This window comes from Crocodylus porosus, unplaced genomic scaffold (genome assembly GCF_001723895.1).
Source record: "Crocodylus porosus isolate Cpor-Errol unplaced genomic scaffold, CroPor_comp1, whole genome shotgun sequence".
In the NCBI taxonomy this organism is placed as follows: Eukaryota; Metazoa; Chordata; order Crocodylia; family Crocodylidae; genus Crocodylus; species Crocodylus porosus.
In genome coordinates, this window is record NW_017728926.1 from 10,007,095 (window position 1) to 10,031,878 (window position 24,784).

Genomic DNA, 24,784 nt, shown 5'->3' on the forward strand with positions numbered 1-24,784 from the left:
ATCAAGTCCAACCCCCTGCCTGGGCAGGAAAGAGCGTAGTATGAGAGTAAATACGATAATTACTATGAATATCATCATTAGCATTATCACTAATATTAGTTGGCATATCAAAACTGGAGATTTCTGAAAGGGCAGGTATGAAGCCTAGTAGGTGCACATGGTTTTTATGACACGTGTAGAAAATGTCCGCACAATTGCAAATGACTTTTCAGAAATGATATGCTCCAGTTGTATTAATTTAGAGGGGTGGAAGGAAAAGTGATTTCTCTGGCATCAGAGGGCAAAGGAGTAGCAGAACTGCGAAATAGACTCCAAGTCATCTGACCTTCAGTTCTGTATCCTCTGTACTTGTGCCTTGCTCTGTCTGTTGGTCCCTTTATTGTAATGGAAATCATCTTTGGTTAAACATATTGAAAACTCCCTGTTCGTTCAGCTGCATTTACATGTGCCTGTAGAAGTTAGGGTATTGCAACGCTCCTGCATGGGCTTCCAGAAACCTTTTGGGTATGGATAGGCAACCTGTGGTGAGGCAGAGCAATTACGTATTTCTCTTCATGCAGCTGCACCACTCCAGTTTGTTTTAAACTTGTGCTGTTTCTTTCCAGTTTTAAAAACTGAACCAACTGCTTTGTATTGTAGAGCCATAAGAAAGTGGGAGCCTTATGGAGGGAGGCTGGCCTCAGTTGGAAGGACTATTTACCAGAAGGGGAGGACATACACACCTTTCTCATGGAGCAGGTAAATTGGGAGCAGTCTCCACTCAGACACAGCTCTGTGCTGCCTTTGTACAAGATGTGCCTGGCAGGGGATGAATTTGGTCTGCTGATTTCTGGCACGTGGTCATACTTGTGCAGTTCTTTCCTATCCTGACATGTCAGCAGAGAGAAAAATGAAGATGAAGTACTTTGTACGTTCGGATTAGATTTAGATTAGAGTAACACCTTTGTCTGTGATTTCAGAAAGGAAAGGAAGCATCCTCTAATGTCCCAAGTGCACTGCCTGCTGATTTGTGACCAGCTGGCTTATGTCTTTGAAAGGGAGTTACAGGCATGATATTGAGGCAATGAGAAGACAGAGTGGACAGTTCAATTGAGGATTAAACTCTGTGAAGGGAGTGGAATAAATCATGAGGGTGACTTAACCTCCCACTTTGAGTTTTGATTCCATTGGGCTGTGCATGCCGAGCTGAGTCCCCAGTTGATGGAGGCTACCGGGGGAATGCCTGGCTGTGGTGCTGGCAGTGACGCAGGTGGGCACTCTTCCTTTGAGTCAGTGCAGGGACATTGCTTCGATCCTGCTTTGTGGAGGGACTGAAATATAGAACCGAGAGCTGGGAACTAGTGATCATCATAGGACTTGCACGTGGCTTGCCAGAGCAGGGTGTTAGTTTGTGCTGCCTGAAGGAATTCCGGCTCTGGTAACTGCATTCAAGCTCCATGTGGTTCCCGTTGAACAGTGTACACTGCTTCACTTGATGGGCTAAAGTATTGTCAAGTGTTGGATATCTTTCCCTTCGGGTGACTGCATTTCTTTGCTAGATGAATTCATGTGCATAGCTTGCATGTCGCTGTGACTCGTGAGTTGCTTTATAATTCTTTGGAATGAAAGAGAACTTGTAAACAATTGTAATAACTCACTTTCATTTGTAAATATTGTAAAACAGTAAAATGCAGCTTGTTCTTTTGCTTTCGGCTTGATACAATGTAGAAAAGTATTTTGAATAGTTTCTCATTATACAACATCTCCTGTTGCAGAAGTTGGACTTCACAGAGTCTGACTGTTCCAGTTCCTCAGAAGCACTTTCAGAGAAAGATCTCTCTGCTGAAGAGCTAAACAAACAGCTAGAGAAACTCATTATTGAGGACAAGACAAACGATGAACAGATCTTTGACTGGGTAGAGGTATAAAGACCATTTTCACCCTCCCTGCTCACATTGTATTGACCATCTTTTTGGGAACATGATCACACCCTCCAGAGTCAGCTCCACATGTTGGCACACCTTCCTGTTTTTCCCCTGTGTGCCCAGCCACTGTATTTAGACACTTTCACAAAGCAACTCGTCTAGGTTGCAGTTTTCATTCTTCATGGAACTAGACAGACGTTTGGATCCGCTATATGTTCATCTGTGGATGGGGTGCAGAGCAGTTGTATTGGTGCCCGCTTCCAAGCTTTCAGTTCAGAAGACTGCATTACCTTTTGGTGACACACCCACTCATGGCCTGACATCTTAAATGCTTTCCCAGTAGGAGCTTTGTAACAGTAAGGTGCAGCATGGTTTGGCACAGCCAAAGATCACAGATAAAAAGGTTAATTTGTTCCAGTCCTGTGCTACCCAAAAGACACCAAGATAGTTTTTGTTGTGAAGTCAACGTTCACTAATCATAATTTGTAAAGAGAAAATAAAACGTAAAGAAATCTGGAAAAAAAATTGACCTGTTATTTGCTGATTGCCTGTTAAGTGCATCATTTTTCACCCTGAAAACCATTTTTTTCCAAGAAGCAGTGCCACTCTAAAACCAGACGCACCGTTCTAGTCTCTTCCCCAGCTCAGGGGTAAAATGGGATGTTGGTTCTTTGTGACACAACCTCTGCATCGCCCCAACACAAGCCCAGTGTTTGCAGGACCGTGCCACAGTGGAACCCCTCCCAAGCTGTTAGCAATGGGGCGCCTGCGTGCAGGCCCCGTCTGACCCACGTTCTGGACCCAGGAGTGTGAACACCCCGTTCTGCTGTACTTTTTTGGCTGTACCTGTTGGTGTCCCTAGAAATGTGTCATTTTTCTCCTGTTTTAGAGTAAGCACCATCTAGTGCAGTAAAACCTAGGAGCAGGTCAGTCCTGGTCCTGGCCCTTCCTGGGCTCTCTGTTGTTAGCCATTCTGTGAGCTCCTGTCTGTATGATGAGGATAAGATTCTCTTTGCAGGGGAATTGTGTAGATTCATTGGTCACGAAATACAGAGCACTTTTGAAAACATGAAGTGTTGAATTTGTACTAAGTATTGTTATTACTTGAGAATGCATCTGGCAGAATGACTAGTGGATGGGCTTCGTTCAGACATTGTACTGTGCTCACAAGAGCTCTGTTGGTGTATGTTGACATAGCAAAGCTATTTTCAAGAGGTTTAAGGGGAAGATTAATTCTCTTACGTGGGGGATGAATTGGATTCCTACTGCAGCACATTTTGCTGAATTTGTGCTTGGTGCCAAATTAAGCAGTGGATTTTGGAAACACTGGTGTGCACAAGTGTGCATTTAACTGGTCCGTTTACTCTTGGTTTCAGGCTAATCTAGATGAAAGCCAGATGAGTTCACCTACATTCCTTAGAGCTTTAATGACAGCAGTTTGTAAAGCAGCTATTATAGGTAAGTAACTGTCAAGGTAACCACTAGACAAAATCATCAAATATGGGAAGAATTAATTTGGAGATGCTTGTGTTTTAGTAGCTTATTTTTTTCCCTTTAACGCTGAATTTCAAAACTGGATGCACATTAAGGTTTTGGTCCCAAGTTGCAGAATTTGAGATATTGATACCACTGGCAAGTGCCAGACGGCAGCAGGGCATGGCAGTTCCTTCAGCGCAGATCTGCCTGGACCCCTCACATCCTGGCCTGCAGTGCCCCGGGCCTCTAAAGCATACACTGCCACTTGTATCAAATTGCAGTTTGTTAATTTTCCAGGCTTAACTGACAGCTGTTTTCCACCCCTGCCATGCTGAGCGTGCAGACCTATTGTATCATCTCAGGTTCCCACACGCGAGCCGGAGCCATGGGTTATAATGGAAAAGAAATCATCTCGTCTGTCGAGTACTAGCAGGGGTTTTATATTTGAAGGGAATCTTTTCTTTGGAAAGGCCACTTAAAGCAATTATTTGAATATGCATTAAGCAGTAACTTCCCCACGGTAATGGCAACTGCTATTATAACTGCAAGGGAAGTGTGGGCTCTGGAGTAAAAAAAAATGAGAACATCAGACCCTCTGGGGTGTTTTTGTTAAGTGCTGCTGGCCAGTGAAAACATCTGGTCAGTCCCTTCAATCGCTGTAATTTTACTACTGGCATCTGGCAAGACCAAAAAAAAAAAAGCGCTTATAAAATTCCCATTTGTGGTTCCAGCTGTACAAGTGACAACCACATTCACGAGGCAGCAGGACTTGGTCCCTGGTCTCATTCTGTAGATACGGTTCTTGTTTTTAGTTACTCTGTTTTCTTTTCAAGCAGCTCTGCCTTTTCTCCTGTATATTGGATGTGAAATCTTTGCTGAGGTTTTCAAGGATCTGCAGAGCAGGAAGACTGCAGAGTTTTACCTTCAAAGTGTGAGGCTAGAGAAAAAGAAAGTGGTGTGGTCTAAATACTGTAGTGACCCCCCATTTAAGGAACAGGGACCATGTGAGTGTAGCAGCTGCTGTGTTCCATGGTCAGGGACGGAAATGCCCACATGGCCTCAGGGCTTTAAAAAACGGTTCTCTTTTTTTAAAGTGTCTGCTCTAGGAAGGAGTACAACTGGATTTCTTCTCTCTGTGGAATGGATTTGAGAGGGAGGAAAAATCCAGGGCTCCTTTTTTCCCTGGAAGAGTAAATCTTTTTGGTGCCACCTAGCGTTAAAGTCCAGATGCAGCAAGATCTTAGAATGACTATGCTGGTTCCTGCTCAGCCTGTGCTCTGCAGAAATCAGTAATGTCTTCTGTTACCATTTTCTGGACTACCTCTGTCTATTTTTTATTTCATTCTGTTTTACCGAGGTAAAGCTCTCTAAATCGTGCTCTCTGGGGATGCTGCCTGAAAGCAGCTGAGTGTTTTTTCCATATGGTAGAGTGCTTCAGCTTTGTCCTCTCTTTTGTGGCTGTGGCATGTGAGAATTGGAGTGGACAATTTTTAGAACTCTTTGCATAAATAGCTGCCTGCAAAGTCCTTTTTGTGGACGTCTTAACCAACTGTTATATGCTTAGATTTTTTTTTTGACTTCTGATTCTGGTTTCAATTCCTGTGTTTGCTTTTGAAAGAACGGGTGTTTGTAGTGACTTCTGGAAACCTCATAGCCAGAGGTAAGAATTCAGCCCTTGCCTCTGTGTTCTTAAGAGGTTTGAATCCTCAAATGCTTTACAATAGTTAGCTGAGGTGATTGCAGTTTTGTTGTACATACACAAAATCTGCGTAGGGGTCTGGCAGAACAAATGACTCTGTCTCTGAAGGTGTTGTTTGGATTTGGGGACTTCCAAGAAACAGTGTACACACTCCTGTTGGGGAGAGAGCCCACGTTCAGAGACCACCTAGCTTCCATTTCCCATCTAGTGTCCTGAATAAATAAAGGTGATGGAAAACCTTCCCCTTGCCTCACATCCAGCAAAGGTAACTCTAGTTCTTCTCTCTTCTCTAGCGGACTCTTCTAGCTTCCGTGTGGACACTGCTGTTATCAAACAGAGAGTGCCGATCTTACTCAAGTACCTAGACTCAGATACAGAGAAGGAACTACAAGCACTTTATGCACTACAAGCATCAATAGTAAAACTTGATCAACCTCCTAGTAAGTATTTTCTGTCGAGGATTTGAAAAATGAGAGGGAAAGTTGCCAGATGTACACCTAGGGTTCAGATACAGCGTGATAAAGGTTGTGTTCTTCCCGAACAGGGAATTGAACCATTTGGGTTGGTCTTAAGGGATGGTGGCAGGTAGTCAGTCTGGTGATATCTGAGATGTTATAGCACCTGGTTACCCATTTCATGACTTGAGAGCAAAGCTGTTCCCCAAGCTCCTGGCTGAAGGAGATCATCTCTGGCTGCTTCTGTTACAAGCACTCAATGAGAGAGTAATCCGTGATGTGGAGTGAGAGAAAACTAAAGTCCTGTGCTTACACCCAAGATGCCCAGCCAGTTTTGGGGTGTGACAGCTCCCTTAACTGTCAGTGCGTTTATACGTTGTGCCATAGATGTATACAGGATCTTGGACTGAGTGGGACAGATTGCCAGTCCTGTCCAAAATCCGTGATAGTTCAAAGACACGATGCGGAACGCGGCTTTTTATGGCTGTGACATTCAGGTATTTGGAAGAGAAACTGGGATGGTGAGGGAGTCTCAGAGAGGAATGGGCAGAGCACGACCGAACATCCCAGTGCCTTTCATTTCTCTCTGTGCTCATGCCAGTATTGGTAGCCATCGCTCTAGCCATGTGGGTGATGAGCAGGGTATGATCAAACCCTGCAGCAGGTGCCTGTGTTGTAGCGCACAGCTGGTTGATGGTGTCAGCATTGTAAGACTGGTGAAACGAGGAGGCTCAGGGTGGATCACCCATGGAAGCGTGCTGGTGCCTGTCAGTGCAGTATGTCACACAGCATGTTCTGTGGGCACTGAGGTACATGGCTGCCCCACATGCTATTGGTTTGCCAGTCATCCAGAAATATATGGCCAGGCTGTAAAGGTCAGGGGGCAGCAGCTGCAGCAAAGGGGGGCTACTCAGGGCCCATTCCCAGCAGTGCAGGCATCTCTCTCCCACCTCCTGCAGGAGAAGGAACGGTCAGGAGGCCGCTCGTGAGGGAGCACACTGATTTGGCAGAGTGGAGACGTTGCATAGCAGGGGGTTGGGGAGATGCCGCCCTTCCTCTCCTGCTTATTGCACTGAGGGAGAGTTTATTTGGGGGAGAGCAGCTGGCACCTGGCACAGTTTCTAGGGACATAGGCAGGTGATTACTCGGTGAGGGAGGTGGATGGATTCTCTCTCTCTGGGCTCAGCTTTGTATGTTCCTGGGCCCAGGGAGGCTTCAGCTCTCACTGCTAGAGGACGGGTTTTGCTTTACAAAACTGCAGCAGAACGTGGCTGCGACCGAACACTGCAAATTGCTGCTTTGCGATACTGAGAATTTTTAAAAGCCCCTGGCTTCCGGGGATGTGGGGGAGGGCATCAAAGCACTTCTGTGATAACGAACTACACAAATCAAGTGTGCATTTTTGTCCCTTATGTAAAAAAGTTTGGTTGTCCATCCAAAGTTTGCAGATTGTCAGTTTAAAAAAAAACAAAACGGTTCTTGGTATGGCAGCTGCAGCAGCCACAGATTTGAACCCTTCTGGCACAAATGATCAGGACGCAACTGCTATCAGTAGAGATTCCCTGTACTTGCTTCCTCACTTTTCATCTCAAAGGCCCCTTTTATTGAGAGACTGGTAATTATCCATCTCTTTCCTTGGCTTCCAGCTACTGTGCGCTACTAAACGGATGTTGTCCCCCTTGCAGATTTGTTGCGGATGTTTTTCGATTGCCTGTATGACGAGGAGGTAATATCAGAGGATGCCTTCTACAAGTGGGAAAGCAGCAAGGACCCGGCGGAGCAGAACGGGAAAGGAGTAGCACTGAAATCAGTCACCGCGTTCTTCACGTGGTTACGGGAGGCGGAAGAGGAATCAGAGGATAATTAAAACTTAAAATACAGAAAACAAAGCAAACAAAGAAACAATTTAAGTATTTTTTTAAAAAGTTTCACGTCTTCGCCAATCACAGTGCAGCAAGGCCAATTCTCGCGCAGAACCCCCCCCCCCTTCCCCCACACATGCACGAGTGGGAGAGGAAACAATAGATAAACACAAAGGTGATCATGGAGAAAATAAGGTACTTGAAAAAAAAATAAGTAAACTTCAAACCTGAGGGCGGGAGCACTAAACCAAAACACATGTATTATTTATAGAAAATATTTTTGTTTTAATCTTTTTTTTTTCCTTTTCTTTTTAAGCAAGGACTCATACTTAAAAAACAGGTCTGTTTAGCAAAAAATAAAAAAAAAACAGTTGAAAACTTTTAATTTATTATTTTAAGGACTGCAAATGCCAGTGTAATTTTTAAATTTGCAGTTTCTGTAAACAAATTGTATAATAGAAGAAAAAAAGCAGAAAAATAAATGTCCCTCCCCTTCAGATGCACCTCAGTTTTGTTTCAAAGCATGGTAGATAGACAAAACTTTCAAGGGGGTTTGGGGTAAGCTAGGTGAGGAAGAGATCAATTTTTTTTTTAATTGTCATCAGATTTTTCTGCCTGCCTCTCCGCTTGCTTCAGAAATTAAAAAGAAAAAATAGTAATCAAACGTACATAACTTTGGAACAGGAGGAAATGCATTTGAGAAAACCGCTGTGGACCAGAGCGCTCCGAAAAATAACTCGTTCAAAACAGTGCTACCCTGGGGGGAAAAAAAGTACTAGTGATACTTTCAAAACCTTTAGAGCAACTTTAAGGCTTGTAAATACATAGAACAAATATTTAAAAAACGAAAGAAATTGACTCAATACTATTTCTTTTCACTTTCAAAATATAAAGAACAAAATAAAGACAAACATTGCAAGTTTAAAGAAAGTAACGCGACTTCTCCTTTTGACAGCTCTGAATGTGCACGGGCCCTGAGCAGGGCTGGCTTCAGCGCAGTGTAGATTCTGGATCCTGGTCTGCATACATCCCGCGCGTGTCTGTATGTGTGTCTACCAAAAGAGGGGGAGAGCATTTGCCATAACTAGGGGCCTGCTGCCTGAGAAACCTTTTCATGGCAATGAGCAGCTAGCAAATGTAGGTGTGCCTGGTTTCAAATGCACCAGCGTTAGGCTGGGAGATGACCCGTGGGGCATTCATTAGCGCTCCCGGCTCAGTTGTGCAGCTGTGTGACCCCAGCGTGTCCTGCGACTTGGGAACGCTGGCATTTGCTGGTGATTTGTCATAGTACTAGCTCTCTCAACAGGTTGTCGCCTTTCAAACAGATAAATGACATTCCTTCTCAATGGCCTGTACCTCCATTACCACCCAGCTACCACCACAGTCCTTTGCATCTGTCAGTTGCCATGCTGTGTTTAAGAAACCCAGAGACCCGCAGGAATGAAAAAAGAAAGCGACCTACTGCATTACACAAAAGAGGTGAATGGAGTGCTGTGAGTGGTACAGTGCTCTTCCCAGCTCTGCCCAAAGGAAGCCTGGGCCCTGGCTTCTCTGGCACAGATTAACAGTGGTTAATGTCGGGAGTGCGTGCTAGCTCTGTGCGAGGATGACGCCAGCGTGCCCTGGTGCCATACAGAGTACCGTCCTCAAAACTGAGCTGCGCGTGTCTCACTTGAGCAACCAAAGATGACCTGCTGGCTCTCACTGTGAAGAAGTGTCGACCGTGATACAGTCTGCAAGCTTGGGAAGCCCTAAAACGTGGTGTGTGAACTGTGGTCCCCGGACCATAAATGACCTGTGGAGTGCTTGGTGGGGGGCTGTGGGGTGCTGGCAGGGCACACGGTGCTGTTTCTTTCCAGCTGCTAAATCACATGCAAATACATGATTGCTTTTCTAATCTCACTTCTACGTGGAAATAATTGCTTTACTTGTATAGGGATTGCATTTGGTCACCAGCAGGAGGGAGGATGTGTCCGAGCGTGGCTGGAGCGGGAGGTGTCAGTGACGCAGTGTCTCTTAGCACATGGTCTATACGATCAAAGTTGGCGAGGCCCTGGCCTAAAACACTAGAGCACTGGTTTTTAGTAACAATAAAAAACTTGCCTCTGGTGTTTTGTTAAAACATGACTTGCCCTTTGCATGCCTGCTTGCCTTAGAGATGGTCATCCCTGATTCTCAGCACCTTAGAGCAGCTTCTGCACACCCCCTCCAGCTCTCCAGGCCAGGGACCTGTGTCCACCAGTCTGCTGATGGGCACCATAGGAAACCCAATTGAAATCTGTCACTCTTTTGGAATAATCACTCTAAAACTAAACTACAGCTATCTGTACAGAAGACTGCACAGGTCTGACTAGACTGGTTTAATTAAGTCACTGCAAATTCATGTGTAAGCTGGGCTGAGAGAGTTAATGCAGCCAAATGTCTGGCATTCAGGTAGCCCAGTGGTTTTCAACCTGTGGTCTGCAGGCTGTACGTCCAAGCGATCTGCCAAAGATGACAGATCAATCAAAAGTATGTGAATACCCACGCTTAGAATTCAGAAGGGTCTGCACCTCCACTTGAAATGTTTTAAGGGTCCGCAAATGAAAGAAGGTTGAAAACTAGTGCAGTAGACTCTTGAGGCATTCTGCTATACACGTGCCTTGTGAAATTGCCCCAGGAAATTGGTCACAGCCTGCTTAGGTGGGTTTGTAAGAGCTTCTGAAGCATGGGCAAGGTTTTCTTTTAGCAACGTGATGCACGTATGAATCACCTTGACCAAAGGGGGACAAGGTTTCTAGCACCTAAATTGGCCGGGGAAGCTTGACTCATTGGATTAAAGGAGGTGGAATAACTGACAGGTCATTGAGATGCTCTTGCACCTCTGTGCTCTGGAACAGGGACTTGATATTGGGCAATCTTTTGTTGTTCCCCCCAAACTTGCCTTCATTTGGCCAAAGCTTTAAGCTCACTCTTTCCCTGCCTGGAGGACTATTGTTAGCACTTGGCAGGTGATTCTTGGTACTGGGCATGGTCCAACCCAGGACTGCAGGGGCTGAGCAAGATGTTCCCTGTAATTGTTGTTCCTGGCTGCTGTGACCCACTGTAGCTCTGGACACAAGCTGAGAGCAAGATGGGTCCTCCACTATTTTCTCAATCCCCTGCTGGTTTGCAGGCAGCGTAGGGACTATACAGGAGACTGCACAGGTCTGACTAGACTGGTTTAATTAAGTCACTGCAAGTTCATGTGTAAGCTGGACTGAGATAGTTAATGCTGAGGGAGGGTGGGTGGTGTAGAAGAAAATAGATCCTGCCATCGAGAGGTGGGACAGGGATTGGTACCTGCGGAGGAGACTGGAACTAATCACTGAGGTGGGTGAGAAGAGTTCTGAAACTAGATGAAGAGCCATCTGGGGAGACTGGAAATGGCTGGGTGAGAGAGAAAACTGGGACTGGCTAGAGTTAGTGAGACTAGGACTGGGAAGGAGTCAGGGAAGAACTGGGGCACAAAGCCATGAGATCAGGCGTGCAGGGAGCTTGGATGTAGAGGTCTGTGACTAGGGCAGGCTGTCCCCAGAGCCTGGAATGGACCCCCAAATTCCCCAGTCACCATTCTGTCAAACCGGCTGACAACGTGCATCATATCCCTCTCTACTGCTGGTCTACAAGGGGGTGACAACCTTCTACTGTTCTCAGCTCAAAGGGGAGTGATCTGTGCCGTGGATCTACAGGTTCCAGCCCTACCAGTGGGTATCGGTGTGATCCCATAGGATGTAGTTTCTGGTTTTTTAAGACAGGAAATTACATGTTGAGGTTATGGTTACAGAGTCAAGCACTCTGAAAGCTAAATGCCAAGACTCGGATCGGCTGTGCAATTTTGGTGAAGACCCCTGAGGCAAATGCATTTAGATGTAGTCTTTAATACTATTTTTCCAGTCTTCCCTACCTTGCCCTCCTCCCCCATCTTTACTGCACAGGTAAATGGTGCTTGGGGAATAAATCTAGGCTTTTGGAGTCAACAGAGCTGTTGCAGAAGGTGTGTATGGAAGGAGGCAGGAGACTTCAGAGAAAGGTTGGTGTCACGATTAAGGCAGCTCTGCACTACAATCCATAGGGATGCTGGGCAAGTCCCTTAAACCAGGCATTTCCTGGGTTCTTGCTACTTGTGCAGTTCTTATTTTGGATGCCAAACGTAAACCTTGGAATCAAATTTGCATTAGTTTTAAGTGCTCAGAACTCAAGCTGGGATCCAGGAATGCTGCATAACATCAACTGCTCTGAAGGTCCTTGGAGTCCCAAACTGGATAATGAGCAGGGGTATTTCTGACCTTTATCCCTTGGAATAGTGTAGAATAAGGCTTGCAGCTACATGCTGAACAGTGCTGAAGAGCTGTTCATTGAGGGAGCATCGTCCATTTGGTGAGCTGAATGGTCGTACAAACAAAAAGTGGTCGCGTAACGGAGGTTTGTATTGTAATGCCTATGCATAAAGAGCAACCATAAGGAAAAAGACAGACACTGTTAATTGTGGCCAATTCTAAATTCCTTGTGCGTGACTTACCGTGTTCAAGTACAGAACTTACTATTACAGTGAGGACTTGGGCTTTCATAGTTTAGGTGCTATACAGACATAACACAGAAGGAACTGACTATTTAGGAAGGTAAATGACAGAGCAGTAGGTGTAGGGAGAAGGATGCATTCACAAAAAAATGGATATGCTTAACTTTGTAATTGCCATAAATTAATAAGGAAGGTGCCAGTTCTCCCAGTCCGAGTGGGTGTGATCCCTGTTTGTGTGGCTATAGTGGCGGATTTGAAGAAAAATCAGCTTAGGATGAGAATGCCGTGCAGACGAGACAGCTTGGAACACATCCTGGAGACCGCTGTATGACAGGCTGGTGAGTGGTGGCTGGGGCTGGCTTTGGGGCAAGCAGGAGGCCAATGCTATGAGACATAGTTTTCTGGAAAGGCAAAGGTTAGTTCAGTCAGATTTCTCAATTAAGGAAAAAATAATGTCATTTATAAAGGCCTGAAATGTTTCCTGACCCTGCTTTGTTACTGGCATTGGTGGCACCGACCCCAAAGAACACAACAAACTGCTGATGAAAAAACTGGCACCAAATTTTGCATTTACCCTCTGCTGAAGTCAACGAGAGTAAAAGTATAGACACCTAGGAGGGGGCACGCAAGTGCCATAAAACTATGGGGCCTCTCTGCTGATTTGAATAGGAGTGTCTGGGGTGCATGCGTAGGCCCAGATCTACAGAGGTATTGAGGCACCTAACTCTTGTTTGGCTACCGGTTCAGATCATACAACTAGTTTTAAATTCCCAATGTTGCAACTTATTAACCAGCCCAAATGAAGTCAAATGCATACAGCTGAAGCGGTGTTTGGTTTCAGTAGAACATCAGTAGGAGTTTGGCATGTAAATACCTTTGTGGATTTGAGATGTAGTTACCAAGGCCCCTGTCTGGCCAGATCCTGGCCTCAGCCCAGTATCTGGTCTCTATGCACCAAACCAGTTATCCATCTGCTTAACTTGAAATGAGTGAGCACTTCCCTTGAAGCAAAGGGACAACCCATATGCTTTGCTGTCAGCAAGAGCTGGGCATCTTGTAAGATTGATTCCCTATCCCATGTGAAATGCCTGTTGTTAGAACCCTGTGCTCAGAGGAAATTAAGTCCTTATCGACACAAGCTGATCTGGTTTGACTTGAGCTGGTCTAATTAAACAAGCTATTTGTGTGGGTGCACTCATCAGCTGCAAACTGGTTGCAAAAGTTAGAGACCAATATGAGAGTGTCTACAAGCAGAGTTGCTCCATTCAAACACAATCTGTAAAACAAATCGCCTCTGATTGTATCAGTACAACTCTAGACGGATCAGGCCTAGCCAAGCCAACCGACTGCCTTCATTCTTCCTCTGGAGGATCTGGGATGTTAATGCCTGTCTGCCATTACCACAGACTACATTTTGTCCAGTTAACCCGTGTTTTGCTATTTGGCAAATGTGTTTAATTTAGTTAATCCCACTGCTGCTCCAGTGTGGCTGCAATCCTGACTGCTGAATTTAATGGGAGACCACCAGTGCTGCTGTATAATATGGCTACTTTAACCTGTGTGATAGGCAATGATGTCACTTGGGTTAATGCTTTCCCCATCAGGGTTTGGGCAGCTTAATATACTGGAGTACTGCAATCTTTCACAGGCAGCAGCCTATTCAGGAGACTACAAAACTGCCACCATCTTTGGTACCAATTTGATTTGAGCTGATTTAAGGTAAAAAATTAGTCACAGACAGGGTAGAGAAGCATGTCTGTGTAGGTACTGCATCTACAACCTGAGAGCTTTGGATTCCAAGCCTGCTGACCACTTTGTTTTTGGAAATGAAAGGAAGAAAATCCAGATCTTTTTCTGCATGCAGAGTGTCTTAAATGTGTTTAAATGCAATCCCAGATTTAAGATGGCAGCCTACTGCCAGAGCAGTGGGTGTTTCTGTTCCCCCTACTACATTAAACGGAAGTGTAAATATCAGTGGCAACGGTCCCTGAGACTGGTGATTGGATTGTCACGAGGATCAAGGCAGCTCACTATAGAACAGCACCAGCAGCAAACTTTGCAATGGATGGTGGATTGATTTCACAGGTTCGGATGGCTTTGCTCTCAGTATGCCCATAATCAGAGCATACCAGGATCCTCTCTCTTGCATATGTTACCTACTCATCAAGATGACAAGTCCAGGTGGACCAGCTGATATAGTGTCTTGCACTGCACTTGACCAGCATATCATGCCCACCTCTGTCTCAGGGGGGAGAAACTTGTCGCCTCAAGACTTGTAAAGGAACCTACACAGCCAAGCCAAGCCCAGGCCCGCATCAAGCTCAGCAAATGTTGAATACAATATCTGAGATAACAAAAACTGTGTGAGCCCATTAAGAGCTGTTCTGTTCCCTGAACTCCTACAAGAACTCTCCTTGGCTGTGGACTCTGCTAGGAAGCGGAGCCTCTTTCCATCTGCCCCCATGGTTCCTATGGAGCCTCAGCCAGGGCACATCAAACACTGGGTCCAGCAAGATTTTGAAGCTTCTCCAGCTTCAACTTGAGTTCTTCTGAGCTCTGTTCTGACCTGGCTGAACCGTGCTTGCTTGTGACTGAGATGATCCTACTGTATTCTGAAACCCATACAAGATAAGGTACCATCATTAATAGACAATATGTGGGCATGGAAAGGAATTGTTGCTCTTATGGAAACAGCAAAAAAAAATGGTAGATTTTACAAGGGACTAGCAGCAACATTTGCCAACCAGTGCCCTGTGACCCCAGCCTTGCCAAACAGTGACTCCAGGCAAACAGCATCCTCCAAGAGGTGCTAACATAGCAGCCTACTTGAGGGGCCAGATGCTGACGTGTTGATCAATGATTTAATGTTGCTCGAGGCACTCAAGCTGGGGCTGTAGAAGGCCTGATGTCAGAGCTGAGCCTGTGTTCTCCTTTGCTGCTGTAAGCAACTGAGGTGTTGATGATCCAGTGAAGCAATGGTTAAACCAAGCATCCAAGCCAGGGGGAACCAAGAGCAGAGGCAGAGTGAGCCCGAGCTAGAGGTCAGGATCCTGAGCATCTGGGGCAGAAACCAGGCCAGGGGCCAAGATCTAAAAATCCTAGTCAGGTGCTGAGGTCAGGAGCAGGCCAGAAACCTGAAGAATAGCAGGAGCTGGGAGACCTGGCTTAGGACAGACAGGGCCCAAGTGCAGCTGCAGGCACTAAGCTGCTGCTTTGGAGTGCCTCTCCCCTGCTGTGCCTAGTGGCCAGGCCCCTTTACAGCTGCCAGGTATAATTACACCAAGTTTTCATGCCCTGTTTTGCTGTGTTGATCAACGCAGGTCTGCCTGTGTAATGATCCTGAAAAAGTGAGTTGATTTCCTACAACTACTTGGGAAAATTCCCAGTGATCTCCTTCAATTTTTCCTCTCTTTTCAATGAGCACTAGTTACCACCAAATAACATAGTGGCTTGCTGAAATGACTCGGACTGTGATCCATGGAAAGTCAGCTGGCCATACAGCATTGGTTCCTCTTCCCTGTTTCCAGCTGCTAAATTGCATGAAAAGGATGGATAAATGCTAACAATATATTCAGTGCTTTTCTAATGGATTTTTTCCAGATAGACAATTGTTGTAGTTCTTATAGGAATACTGTGAGGTTGCAGGTGGAAGAGAAGGTGTGATCTGTGAGATGGCATCCAAGCTGGGAAGTGGCAGAACCTCTGCATGCCTGTATTCAGTTGGACAGTCATACAGTACTCATGATCCTTGCTGGTACACACTTCGCTAATCCCCTTTCCCTGTAATGTGCACCCAATTTGGCTACCTCACCCCACTGACCACAGAGGGGATTCTTACCTGTCGCAGGCTTCTCCTTCCTCAGCATGTTGTGAAAGGAGGGTGGAACCGGGCTGCTGCACCCCGCTGTTCATCAAAGCAGGCTGAGATGCCTCATGTTAGAATGAAGTCTCATAGAATATCAGTGTATAAAGGAGTGTTATAAAAAGGACGTCGCTAGCCTTGTCAAATGGGTTCAGTTAGGGCTTGCCTACATGGGAAAACTGATCGGGGCCATTCCTGCATGATAAATCATCCCAGAAAAGCTGTTTGCCTGGACTCTAAATAAAAGCCACGCTAATTGTGCTGGACAAAAGTGACTTTTAGCAAAAATAATCCTTCTCCCACAGTCCTTTTTCTGGAATATCTGTTATGAAATACCTTATTCTGCAACAGCAAAAGCACAGTCCTTGCCTGTTTATGCTTTCGCTTATTCCTGGCTTTGCAGAGTTCAGAGACTGCAGTGGGTCTCCATCTTTACAAGGCTGGTTTCATTTGTCCTACAGGCTGGTCGTGCTGCCCAGGCCCTACTAAGGCATCACTAACTAATTCAGACAAGGACAATCCTAGGGACCAGCACCCTGGGACTGAATGTGCAGCAATACCTCCCTTCTAGGAGGAGCCAGGAGTGTGACCCTTCTGCTTGCCCTGTATGGAAGGTCCTACTTGAAAAATACTCCACAGCCTCCCCCAGCTGCCATCTTGTTGCCATGAGAAACACTGTGCCTCATTCTTGTTCATTAGCCCTGCTTCCTCTTCATGTGCAGCAGCCACGGCTGAGGGCATGACGCAACAAAGGCTCCACATCCTGGAAACGTGGCTACAAAGATCCCCCATTGACCAACACTAACCTTGTCATGCAGCGCTGTTCCTTGGTAGCTCTCAAAGCACCTTACCAAGGAGGACCTCCCCTCCTCTTCTCATCCATGGTTCTCAGGGAGCATTTCTTCCACGTCATATCCCTTTCCCAGGAACACTAAAGGTACTTTCAACATGAGAGGATCTGCACAGAGAACTGCATCCTTCACATGGCAGTGAATCAGCTCATCCCTTGTGCTATAGGGTGGGGAAGAGTCTTCATCCCTGCTACTCTTCAGGGTGATTGACCTTCACGTGAATCAATCTACAGTTTCCTTCTGCAAAGAATAGAGCACGGTTATTTGTTTCCCTCCTGCTCTTCTGATCTCCCAAAGTCCCAAGGAAAGTCATATGCAGCTCAAGCTGAGATGGCTCTGTGTGCCCTCATTCTCCAGCTTCACGAGCTCTCCCCCTTCCCACCTGATCCTTCCTCAGGGATCTGAAATGCTCTCTCAACTCTGTCCAGACCGCAGCAGTTCATTCTCAAAATGTGGTGTCTGGAGTCTTCAACAATTTGCTGTGGCCTGTCTTAAATCCAACCCTTGCACGGTCTGGAGACTGGCAGCTTTTAGAGGTAACCTACCCAGCAGTCATTGTAGCCAATCACAAAGCATGATTCTACCCTACAGAGTGCAGAGATTGGCAGGCAGTTTGCAGGGGTGCAAGCGGGGTCTGGCAAGTCACTCAGTGAACCTCATGAAAGGGCTGAAGCCAAAGACCACTTTTAACTCCTGTCCAACCCGTAGGTGCATTTTTATGTCTTTGTGGCAAGGACTGCTGGCAGAAATCTGCTCTATTAAGGCTGCAGAGTCAGTGAGAAATGTTAGCTCTTTTCTGCTGCAGGCAAGAATCCAGCAATGTCATGGATGTGCTGCACAAGCTGCTGAGCTAAGTGACAAACTGTGCAAACACTACAGGGAAAAATTAGTTTTTGTAGCTCTTAAAGCATCTCTGCCAGTGGGCGCTGCCAATAATAAATTCTTACCTCTGCAGAGCAAGGGAAGCTGTTACTATACACTCTGGGCTGCAGCCTGCTGCTAATCAATTTGAATGCAAACAGCATTTGGCTTGAAGAGCAAAGCAAATGAGCAAAACAGAACAGCTCCCAACCCCACCTACTAACTGCTGGAACACCGAGCCGTAGAAAAAGACTCTGCTCCAGCAGGAGATGGGGAGCCAATGGGCTTTGACTCCTCAAGAGCAGACGGGGCCCAAGTCTTTCACTTTCCTGCTTTGCGTAATATAAATTGTCATGTGAATGCAGAGCAGTATTAATAATGGACGGAAGACAACTTCCTTCCTATGAGAAATCACAGCCTCCAGCCAAGTGGCCTCCCAATGCCAGTTCTAGCTGCTTCATTACTAGAAAGCAGCAAGGTTATGATTCAAATAAAAAGGTTACTGGAATAGTTCTGACCTGTTGCTTTCCTGCAGTGTGGCAGGGCCACTGCCTGCAATTTTATTATTTTTTGCACCTAGTTCTCTATTCCTCAACACTGCTTCCAGTGAAAAGTGTTCCTTCTTAGCCCCAACTTCCCACATATCTTGTTGACTTTGTTTTCATTTTCTAGAAGGAGTGTTACACATTACAGGTTTCACCTACAAGCTTTGGAAGAAGAAAGAGGGAAGTGGGAATTTTGAAATGCCGTATCATCTTCATCATGGGAAAAATCAAGCTGCCAGTTTGGTGGTAAACTTTGCTGGACTGTGCAGGTGATTGGGAGACAAGAGCGGAGGGACTGACCTTCTCCCTGGGAAGTTCTGCAGGGCAGAGTTCATAAGAGGCTGAAAGTGTATGTTTTTCCTTTTATATTCAAGGTGATGTAAGCATTAAAAACTCATGAGCCAGGGCACAACCGTGTGAAAAGCATCATCATCTGCCACAGGACTCAACGGGCCTAATTCCTGTAGTCATTTACACTGATCTAAAATGCTACCATGTCCAAATAGAAGTGTTCCACCCTGACGAAGCAAACTGGGGGCAAAATACTACGATAGTGATACAGCAGCTTTTTCCACCGGTGTAAATGGCTCCAAGAGGTGCCAGGCCCTGGAGACTAAGCCCCGCTTGAAAAGAGTATATTGAATAGCCCACCTGATTAGAGGCCATTAAAAACCCAACTATGTAGCTCTCATTCACGGTGAATACCTGCCCATGAGTTGTCCCAATTTAAATGATGAATCAAGCAGGTTAAGAGTGGAAAAATCAGGCCAGAAGTGACCACTGCAACCAGGATACTGTGTTATACACACCGTGGTTTTGGTCCACTCTGGCTGTTGTTCTCCTACTTAGTGTTCCAGATCATGTAGATACAGTCCTGCTGGGTTCCTGAGGTGGTGTTAATCCATTGGCCTTTGGAAACCCTTCCTTTCAAATGAATCACAGGACCAGAGGGCTGGAAGGGATGTCAAGGGTCATCTGGCCCAACCCCTGCACCATCTCTGCTTTTGACATTTGTCATCCTGTTATCAAATCTCCTTTCTATCTTCTCTTCTCCAGGCTAAATAATCCTAGTTCTTCCAGCCTTTCTTTGTAGGTCATGTTTCCTACACCTCATTTTCAGTGGTCTCCGTTGGACTAGTCTGTCCACATTTTCCTTGAAGTATGGGAACAGTACTTCTGGCAGGACCTGGCCAGTGCTGAATAAAATGGAAAAATCACTTCCCTTGATTTGTAAGTGACACTTCTATTAATAAACCCAATCCACTGTTGTTTTTCTTGTTTGCAACAAGAGAACACTTTTGCAAAAGTTTTTGGCTCATCTTCAGCATATGGTCAACCTCCAGGTCCTTCTCTGCAGTGCCGCAAATTAGCTGGTCATTTCCCGAGCCTGTATTTGTGCGTGCAATTGTTGCATCACAAGAGAAGGACTTTGCACTTGTCCTTGTTAGATTTAATTTAGTTGATGTCCAACCATTTTTCGAGTTTATCAAGGTCAATCTAAATCCTGGCCCTATACTCCACAACAAATGCAACTCCATCCAGCTTGGTATCATCTTCAAATCTTCTAAGTGTGCACTCGATCCCATCCTCCGAATCAGTAATGAAGACGTTAAACAATACAGGGCCCAGGACGGGGCTCTGCGGATCCTCCCCCTCCCCCCCCACTCAATCCCACCTCCCAGATGTGCACTGTTGTGTTCAATATTACTGATAAAGTCTTTAAAATAGGTGCTCTAAAGGTGCAGGGGTCCCTTAAAGTACAGGGCCCTGTGCGGTGTTACAAGAGGTACACACTTAAAGCCAGCTCTGATAACCACACTGTGACATTTGCAACCTAGACATGAAAAATAAATAAAGCCCCGGCTTATCATGTTGAATTTTCTGTCCTCTGCAGTTTTTGAGTCAATCTGAAAATCAAGCAAAGAGAAGTTGAGCTGGAAGGGGAATTAGCTATTGTTACTAACAAAATCCACAGATGGTAAAAAATACCTCTAGGTGACATTTCTCACGTTAGCATGTGCACAGCTTGATCCCCAGCGATCATAATAATAATGCCCAAGCCCTTTTGCAGCATCATTTGACCATGAGTTTTAAACCTCATTGCTTATATGCACTAATTAAACTTCACAACAGATCTGTGACATAGGTGAGAGGTCTAGAGATCAGTCCATTTATTACTAAGATGCAGCTGCCTCTGGGATGGAACAAGACAAAGCTGCACATAGCAATATCAGGCAAGACTTTAAGACATAAAGTGAACTAATGTACCTCACAGTGGGAGTTTAGAGAGAGGGAAGGAAAGGACCTAACTGGAATTTGGCAGTAAGGTTAACACCCTGAATCTTGTGAAAAGAAACCAGTGATCGTTACTGACTCCAAAAGTTCATGGCCTTGTTTCAGCCAAGAGCCTGGCCCAACACTCCTTAGTATGAGCGAGCACTGCCCACTGAGTTACCAGTTCAGTTTTTCCAGTGAGTTGTGGTTGGCTTTTCCCCTTCTTTGTGTAAAGTCAAAGGCAATGTTACCCTGCATTGTAGTGTGGCAGCATTTTGACCTCACAGCACTGTGCTCAGTGACTCCAGCTGGTGCACAGCTGCGGGAATCGGGCCTGGTGCTTTCCCGAGAGGTCTCCAGGCCAATTATACCCCTGGGGCCAGACAGGATCCCAATGATATGGCTGTAGCTGGGGAATGTGTTGGGTTCACTGCTCCCCTGCAGGGCTTGCATGTTGGTTTTGAGATAAAGGGGGAAAAATCAACAAAAGCATTTTCCTTTTCAGTCTCATTCCCCTGCCTGGATCTTGGCAGGGTCAGTGCTGAGCTCAGGTGGCAAGGCAGGCAAGGGATTTTACACAAAGACTTGTTAGAAGGCTAGTGAGGGAAGAAGAACTTTTGGAGAGGGAGGGCAGATGTAGAAATTCACCTTTTTTCCCAATTTGTCTTCAGTCTGCAGATTCCACTATAAAATAAAGGAAGGATATATTCCTTTTTTGCTCTTCTCTCCTTCCTGTTACTTCCCCCACCCTGATGAGGCCCCATTTAGGCAGGAAGGTGAAAGGGCTTCTCTGGCAGCTGCACAGGCTTTATTTTCACTTAAAATAAACATAAAAATATCCAGCAATATGAAGCAGTGCAGCTAATGGGGTGTAGGAGGCTGCTACGCTGGATGAGGCAGACAGGACATATGATGTAGCAACAGCTCAGTCTTGCAGCTCAGACAATATGTCCAACCCACCCACTCCTGCTCTGCCCAGGTTAACCTGGGAAATGAAGTGGCATGAGCATGCTGGGCTTCTGGCATTGTCCAGAGCAGCAGCTTAGGGCACTCCTAGGGTGTCTGTCTTCACCAGCTCATTTCCAGAGTCGATGTGTGCAGAGGAGGAGCAGACGGACGGGTGCTCATTGCCTTGGTGGCAAGACAAAGTCTCTACTGCTGCTGTGTTGTCATATCATTAAGAGCTCTTTGGGGGAGGGCAGGCACCACAGGCTGGGAGAAAAGAGGTCGAATGGGTGGAGCAATGCACATTGGTCTGCACTGCCATCATGCAGGCAATGTATTGCTAAAGCAGCCATCTTGAAGAAGGGATATCAGGGAAGGAAGATGAATGAAGACTTTGTCCTCTCTGTAGGCAAAGACTAGGTAGGATCTGCAGCAAAACTCTAGCTTTATGGCACCTGGTAAATGCTCCAATGCAGGGGCTTCTGTGACCTGCTCCCATAGATTAACATAACTTTGATTTTTCCATCATCCCATTCCCCATCCCTTTAGTGTGATCTGTCGCAGCACTAAGCACTCTTTTGGGGTATGGGAGGTTTCTAGGCCTGTAGCTTAGATGGCAGCAAAGGTCTGCAGCCAGTTGGACTGAAATGCTGGATAGGTAAAGATAGAAACGACAGGCAGGCTGGACAAGTGATTGCACCCAGAAGGGCCCACAGCTGCTGGGATAAGGAAATGTCAAAATTGTTGGGACTGTCTGTTTTTGTGGCACTTGGGACAGGAAGGTTCCACAGCAGTTGGGAATGCGAATTAGAACTGGAAGGTCTGTTGGCAGCTGGGACTAGAACGTTTTAGTTCTATGTCACCTGGGAAAACGAAGCTGGAGAGAAGGGACAGCCTGTAGGAAGTGTATTGTGATAAAAAGGACCAACTGTGGGCAGGCCTGGGAGGAAATTCAGATGTGACCTATGAAAGAAGAGCAAACCGGGAACACAAGGGCAAAAAAGAGGAAGAAAGCAACAGAACTTGGGCGTGAGATCGGCGTGAAGGAAGATCACACCAACAAAATCGAGCGTCAGCTTTTCTTAATGTGCTCAGAGCCCAGTCATGGTCAGGGGCAAATGGGCTAAGGCCTGGAACTCCCTGTACTGAAGTATTTATACTTGAATTAATCAATTGCCTCCCAGGATCAGTTAACATCCTAATTTCATGACATTTTGCACAGAAGTGGCACATCCCACTGTAGCATAACTGCTTTGCTAAAAGCAGCCTTGAAGGCACAACATAGGGCTGGTTCACAGGTCTCAAGTGTGATTCCAGGCCCCAATTTTCATCTTGTGACCTAGACTGGCTGAACATTATGCAGCCGAAAGAAAAATTAAGGTTACCCGAGAAATACCAGGATAGGTTGCAAGTCTGCTTGCCTGTCAGCCACGCTCCTTACTTCAGGCAGCAGAACCACAGGGAGGAAATTTAACACACTGTGGCCTCTCTGGCAGCAGCCTGAGGCCCAGCACATTTAAAAACAAAAAACCCTAGACATCTCCTGCAAGCAGGAACTTGTAGGCATATTGCCTGACAGGAAACAATTTCCAGCTTACAACAGGAAGATCACTGAGCTGGAAAGAGGTGTCACTTGACTGAAAACATCCTTTAGCAGCTATCTTGAGTGAGGACAACAATCCCAACGGTATGTGTTGCATATAATGAAATTTGCTGACACTTTTGTATGATGATTGTTTTTCTCTGTGTGGCACAGAAAGCATGTGCGCTCCTAAACAAAGGTTTAAACATTCCACCTAAATAGCAAACGTCTGCCCTGGAATGCTTGAAAGTGTGTAATGTGGGCCAGTGGATCCAGAATCAACGAAAAGTATCCCTGGGAACATTTAACAAGGCTGGTGGGTCTTCAGTTTTCGGAGGCAGGGAGTTTGCTGTGGGTAAATTATAACACAGTTCCCAAGTGCCTGGACAAAGCACATAGGCAGACACGGTTCTTTGGGTAAATCTGATATCTTTTATTAGACCAACTCAGATAGTTGGAAGACTTCTTTGCGAGCTTTCGGATTTAAATACCCTTTGTCAGGTTGAGGAGGCATCTACAGTTGGTGCGTGCTCTTACTGGATGAAGGGTATTTAAACTCGAAAGCCTGCAACTACTTAAGTTGGTCTAATAAAAGATATCAGATTTACCTAAAGAACCGTGTCTGCCTATGTCCTTACACCAGCACGGCTGCGACCTGCACCCCCGGACAAAGCACAGGAAGCAAGAAGGAACAGAGCAATAAGCAGGGTAGATATGCTCAAAGCACCTCTTTAAAAATGCAAGCTCTTTGTTTTCACTCATCTTTTGATTATGTAAAAACATTAGAGCAATTCTTCTGTTTTCAAAGAAGTGAGAGACCGCAGCAAGTCAGCATGGTTTTGACACCCTGGGTTTCTATTTAAATCTCGGGGGTGCTGATTATAGCCCTTTTGGTCTAAGGACGAAGGCAGAAAAGGTTCTTTGAGTAAATGTGATCATCTTTCATTAGATCAACTAAATAGATGGGAAAAGGCTGTTGTTGCAATCTCTGGGTTTGTATCTTGCGTAGGTGTTTGCACGGTGCTTATGGGAGGTGACAACCTCACAAGGAGCTCAGCACGTCCCCAAAACCCACTGCAACTGCCTCGCCACCTGGCGTGACTCGAACTCCTGGTGGAACATTTGGGATTTTACGTGCAAGACAATTTATGAAAAATGAAGTGACGTGGGCCTGTTGCCCCCCCGCAGCACACGCCGTTGGCCTCCAGCGCGCCCTCGTTCCGCAGCAACGGTGATGAGAGCTGTTTGCGGCTGTGGGAATGCAAATGACAACAGAGAAGCGAGAAATGAGACGGGAGCTAACCTCCGAGGGCCAGGTGCCAGGCAGAGCAGCTTAACCACATTTCCCCTCTACAGACGCACTAGTCATACCAGCATTAGAAAGCGTCGGGGCCGTGGCAAAACTGGACCTTTTCATTCAAATAGGACGGAAATGCACGGTTATTCTTCATACTGAGTTCATCAGTTTATTGTTACTCCTGCACAAATCACCTGGAAGTGGCGTGGGGATGATGACCGGATGTGAAACGGGACCTGGCTCGCAGCTCGCAGCGCCCTCCCTCGAGCCCTCGGTAGGTTTCAGAGTTAATACCTCACGGAAAGGGGCAGGGCCTGCCCGAGAGGGAGGCAGCCTCACCGCGCAGGCGCGCACGAGACCGAGGCTGGGGGAGGGGCCCCGTCCCTCCACGTTCGGCCCCGCCCCCTCCCCGTATGTTTTTGTTTGTCAAGACCGAACGGCGGAGGGGGGCGGTGCCGCGCCTGCGCAATCGCTGCCGGGCACTGATTGGCCGCGGCGGCGCGCGTGCGCCCGCGGCGGCGGCGGCGATTGGTGGGCGGTTCGCTGCTTTCCCGCCCGAGGTGCTGAGGCTGGCGTTTGAAAAATGCTCGCGGGCCACCATTGGCTGCGGCGCGGGTGGCCGCGCCCCCGC

The 24,784-nt window shown here is 46.3% G+C and overlaps 1 protein-coding gene and 1 long non-coding RNA gene across 7 annotated transcripts in view; one reads left to right on the forward strand and one right to left on the reverse strand.

Annotated features, from left to right (window-relative positions):
• Positions 1-9,298, forward strand: part of EIF4G3 (eukaryotic translation initiation factor 4 gamma 3) — a 133,100-nt gene extending 123,802 nt beyond the window's left edge. For all 6 annotated transcript variants that reach the window (XM_019541399.1, XM_019541400.1, XM_019541401.1 and 3 more), the window contains 5 exons: positions 640-738; positions 1,755-1,901; positions 3,281-3,362; positions 5,373-5,519; positions 7,220-9,298. In XM_019541399.1, the coding sequence (XP_019396944.1) occupies positions 640-738; positions 1,755-1,901; positions 3,281-3,362; positions 5,373-5,519; positions 7,220-7,401 (657 nt within the window). In that variant the 3' untranslated portion in view covers positions 7,402-9,298. The remainder of the gene's footprint in view (positions 1-639; positions 739-1,754; positions 1,902-3,280; positions 3,363-5,372; positions 5,520-7,219) is intronic.
• An 8,875-nt stretch (positions 9,299-18,173) lies between these two features.
• Positions 18,174-22,370, reverse strand: LOC109314309. Its single transcript, XR_002102264.1, has 2 exons — positions 21,315-22,370; positions 18,174-21,013 (listed from the first exon to the last, which is right to left on the reverse strand). It is a non-coding gene; the product is annotated as an uncharacterized LOC109314309 (long non-coding RNA).
• Between the last annotated feature and the right edge of the window lie 2,414 nt (positions 22,371-24,784).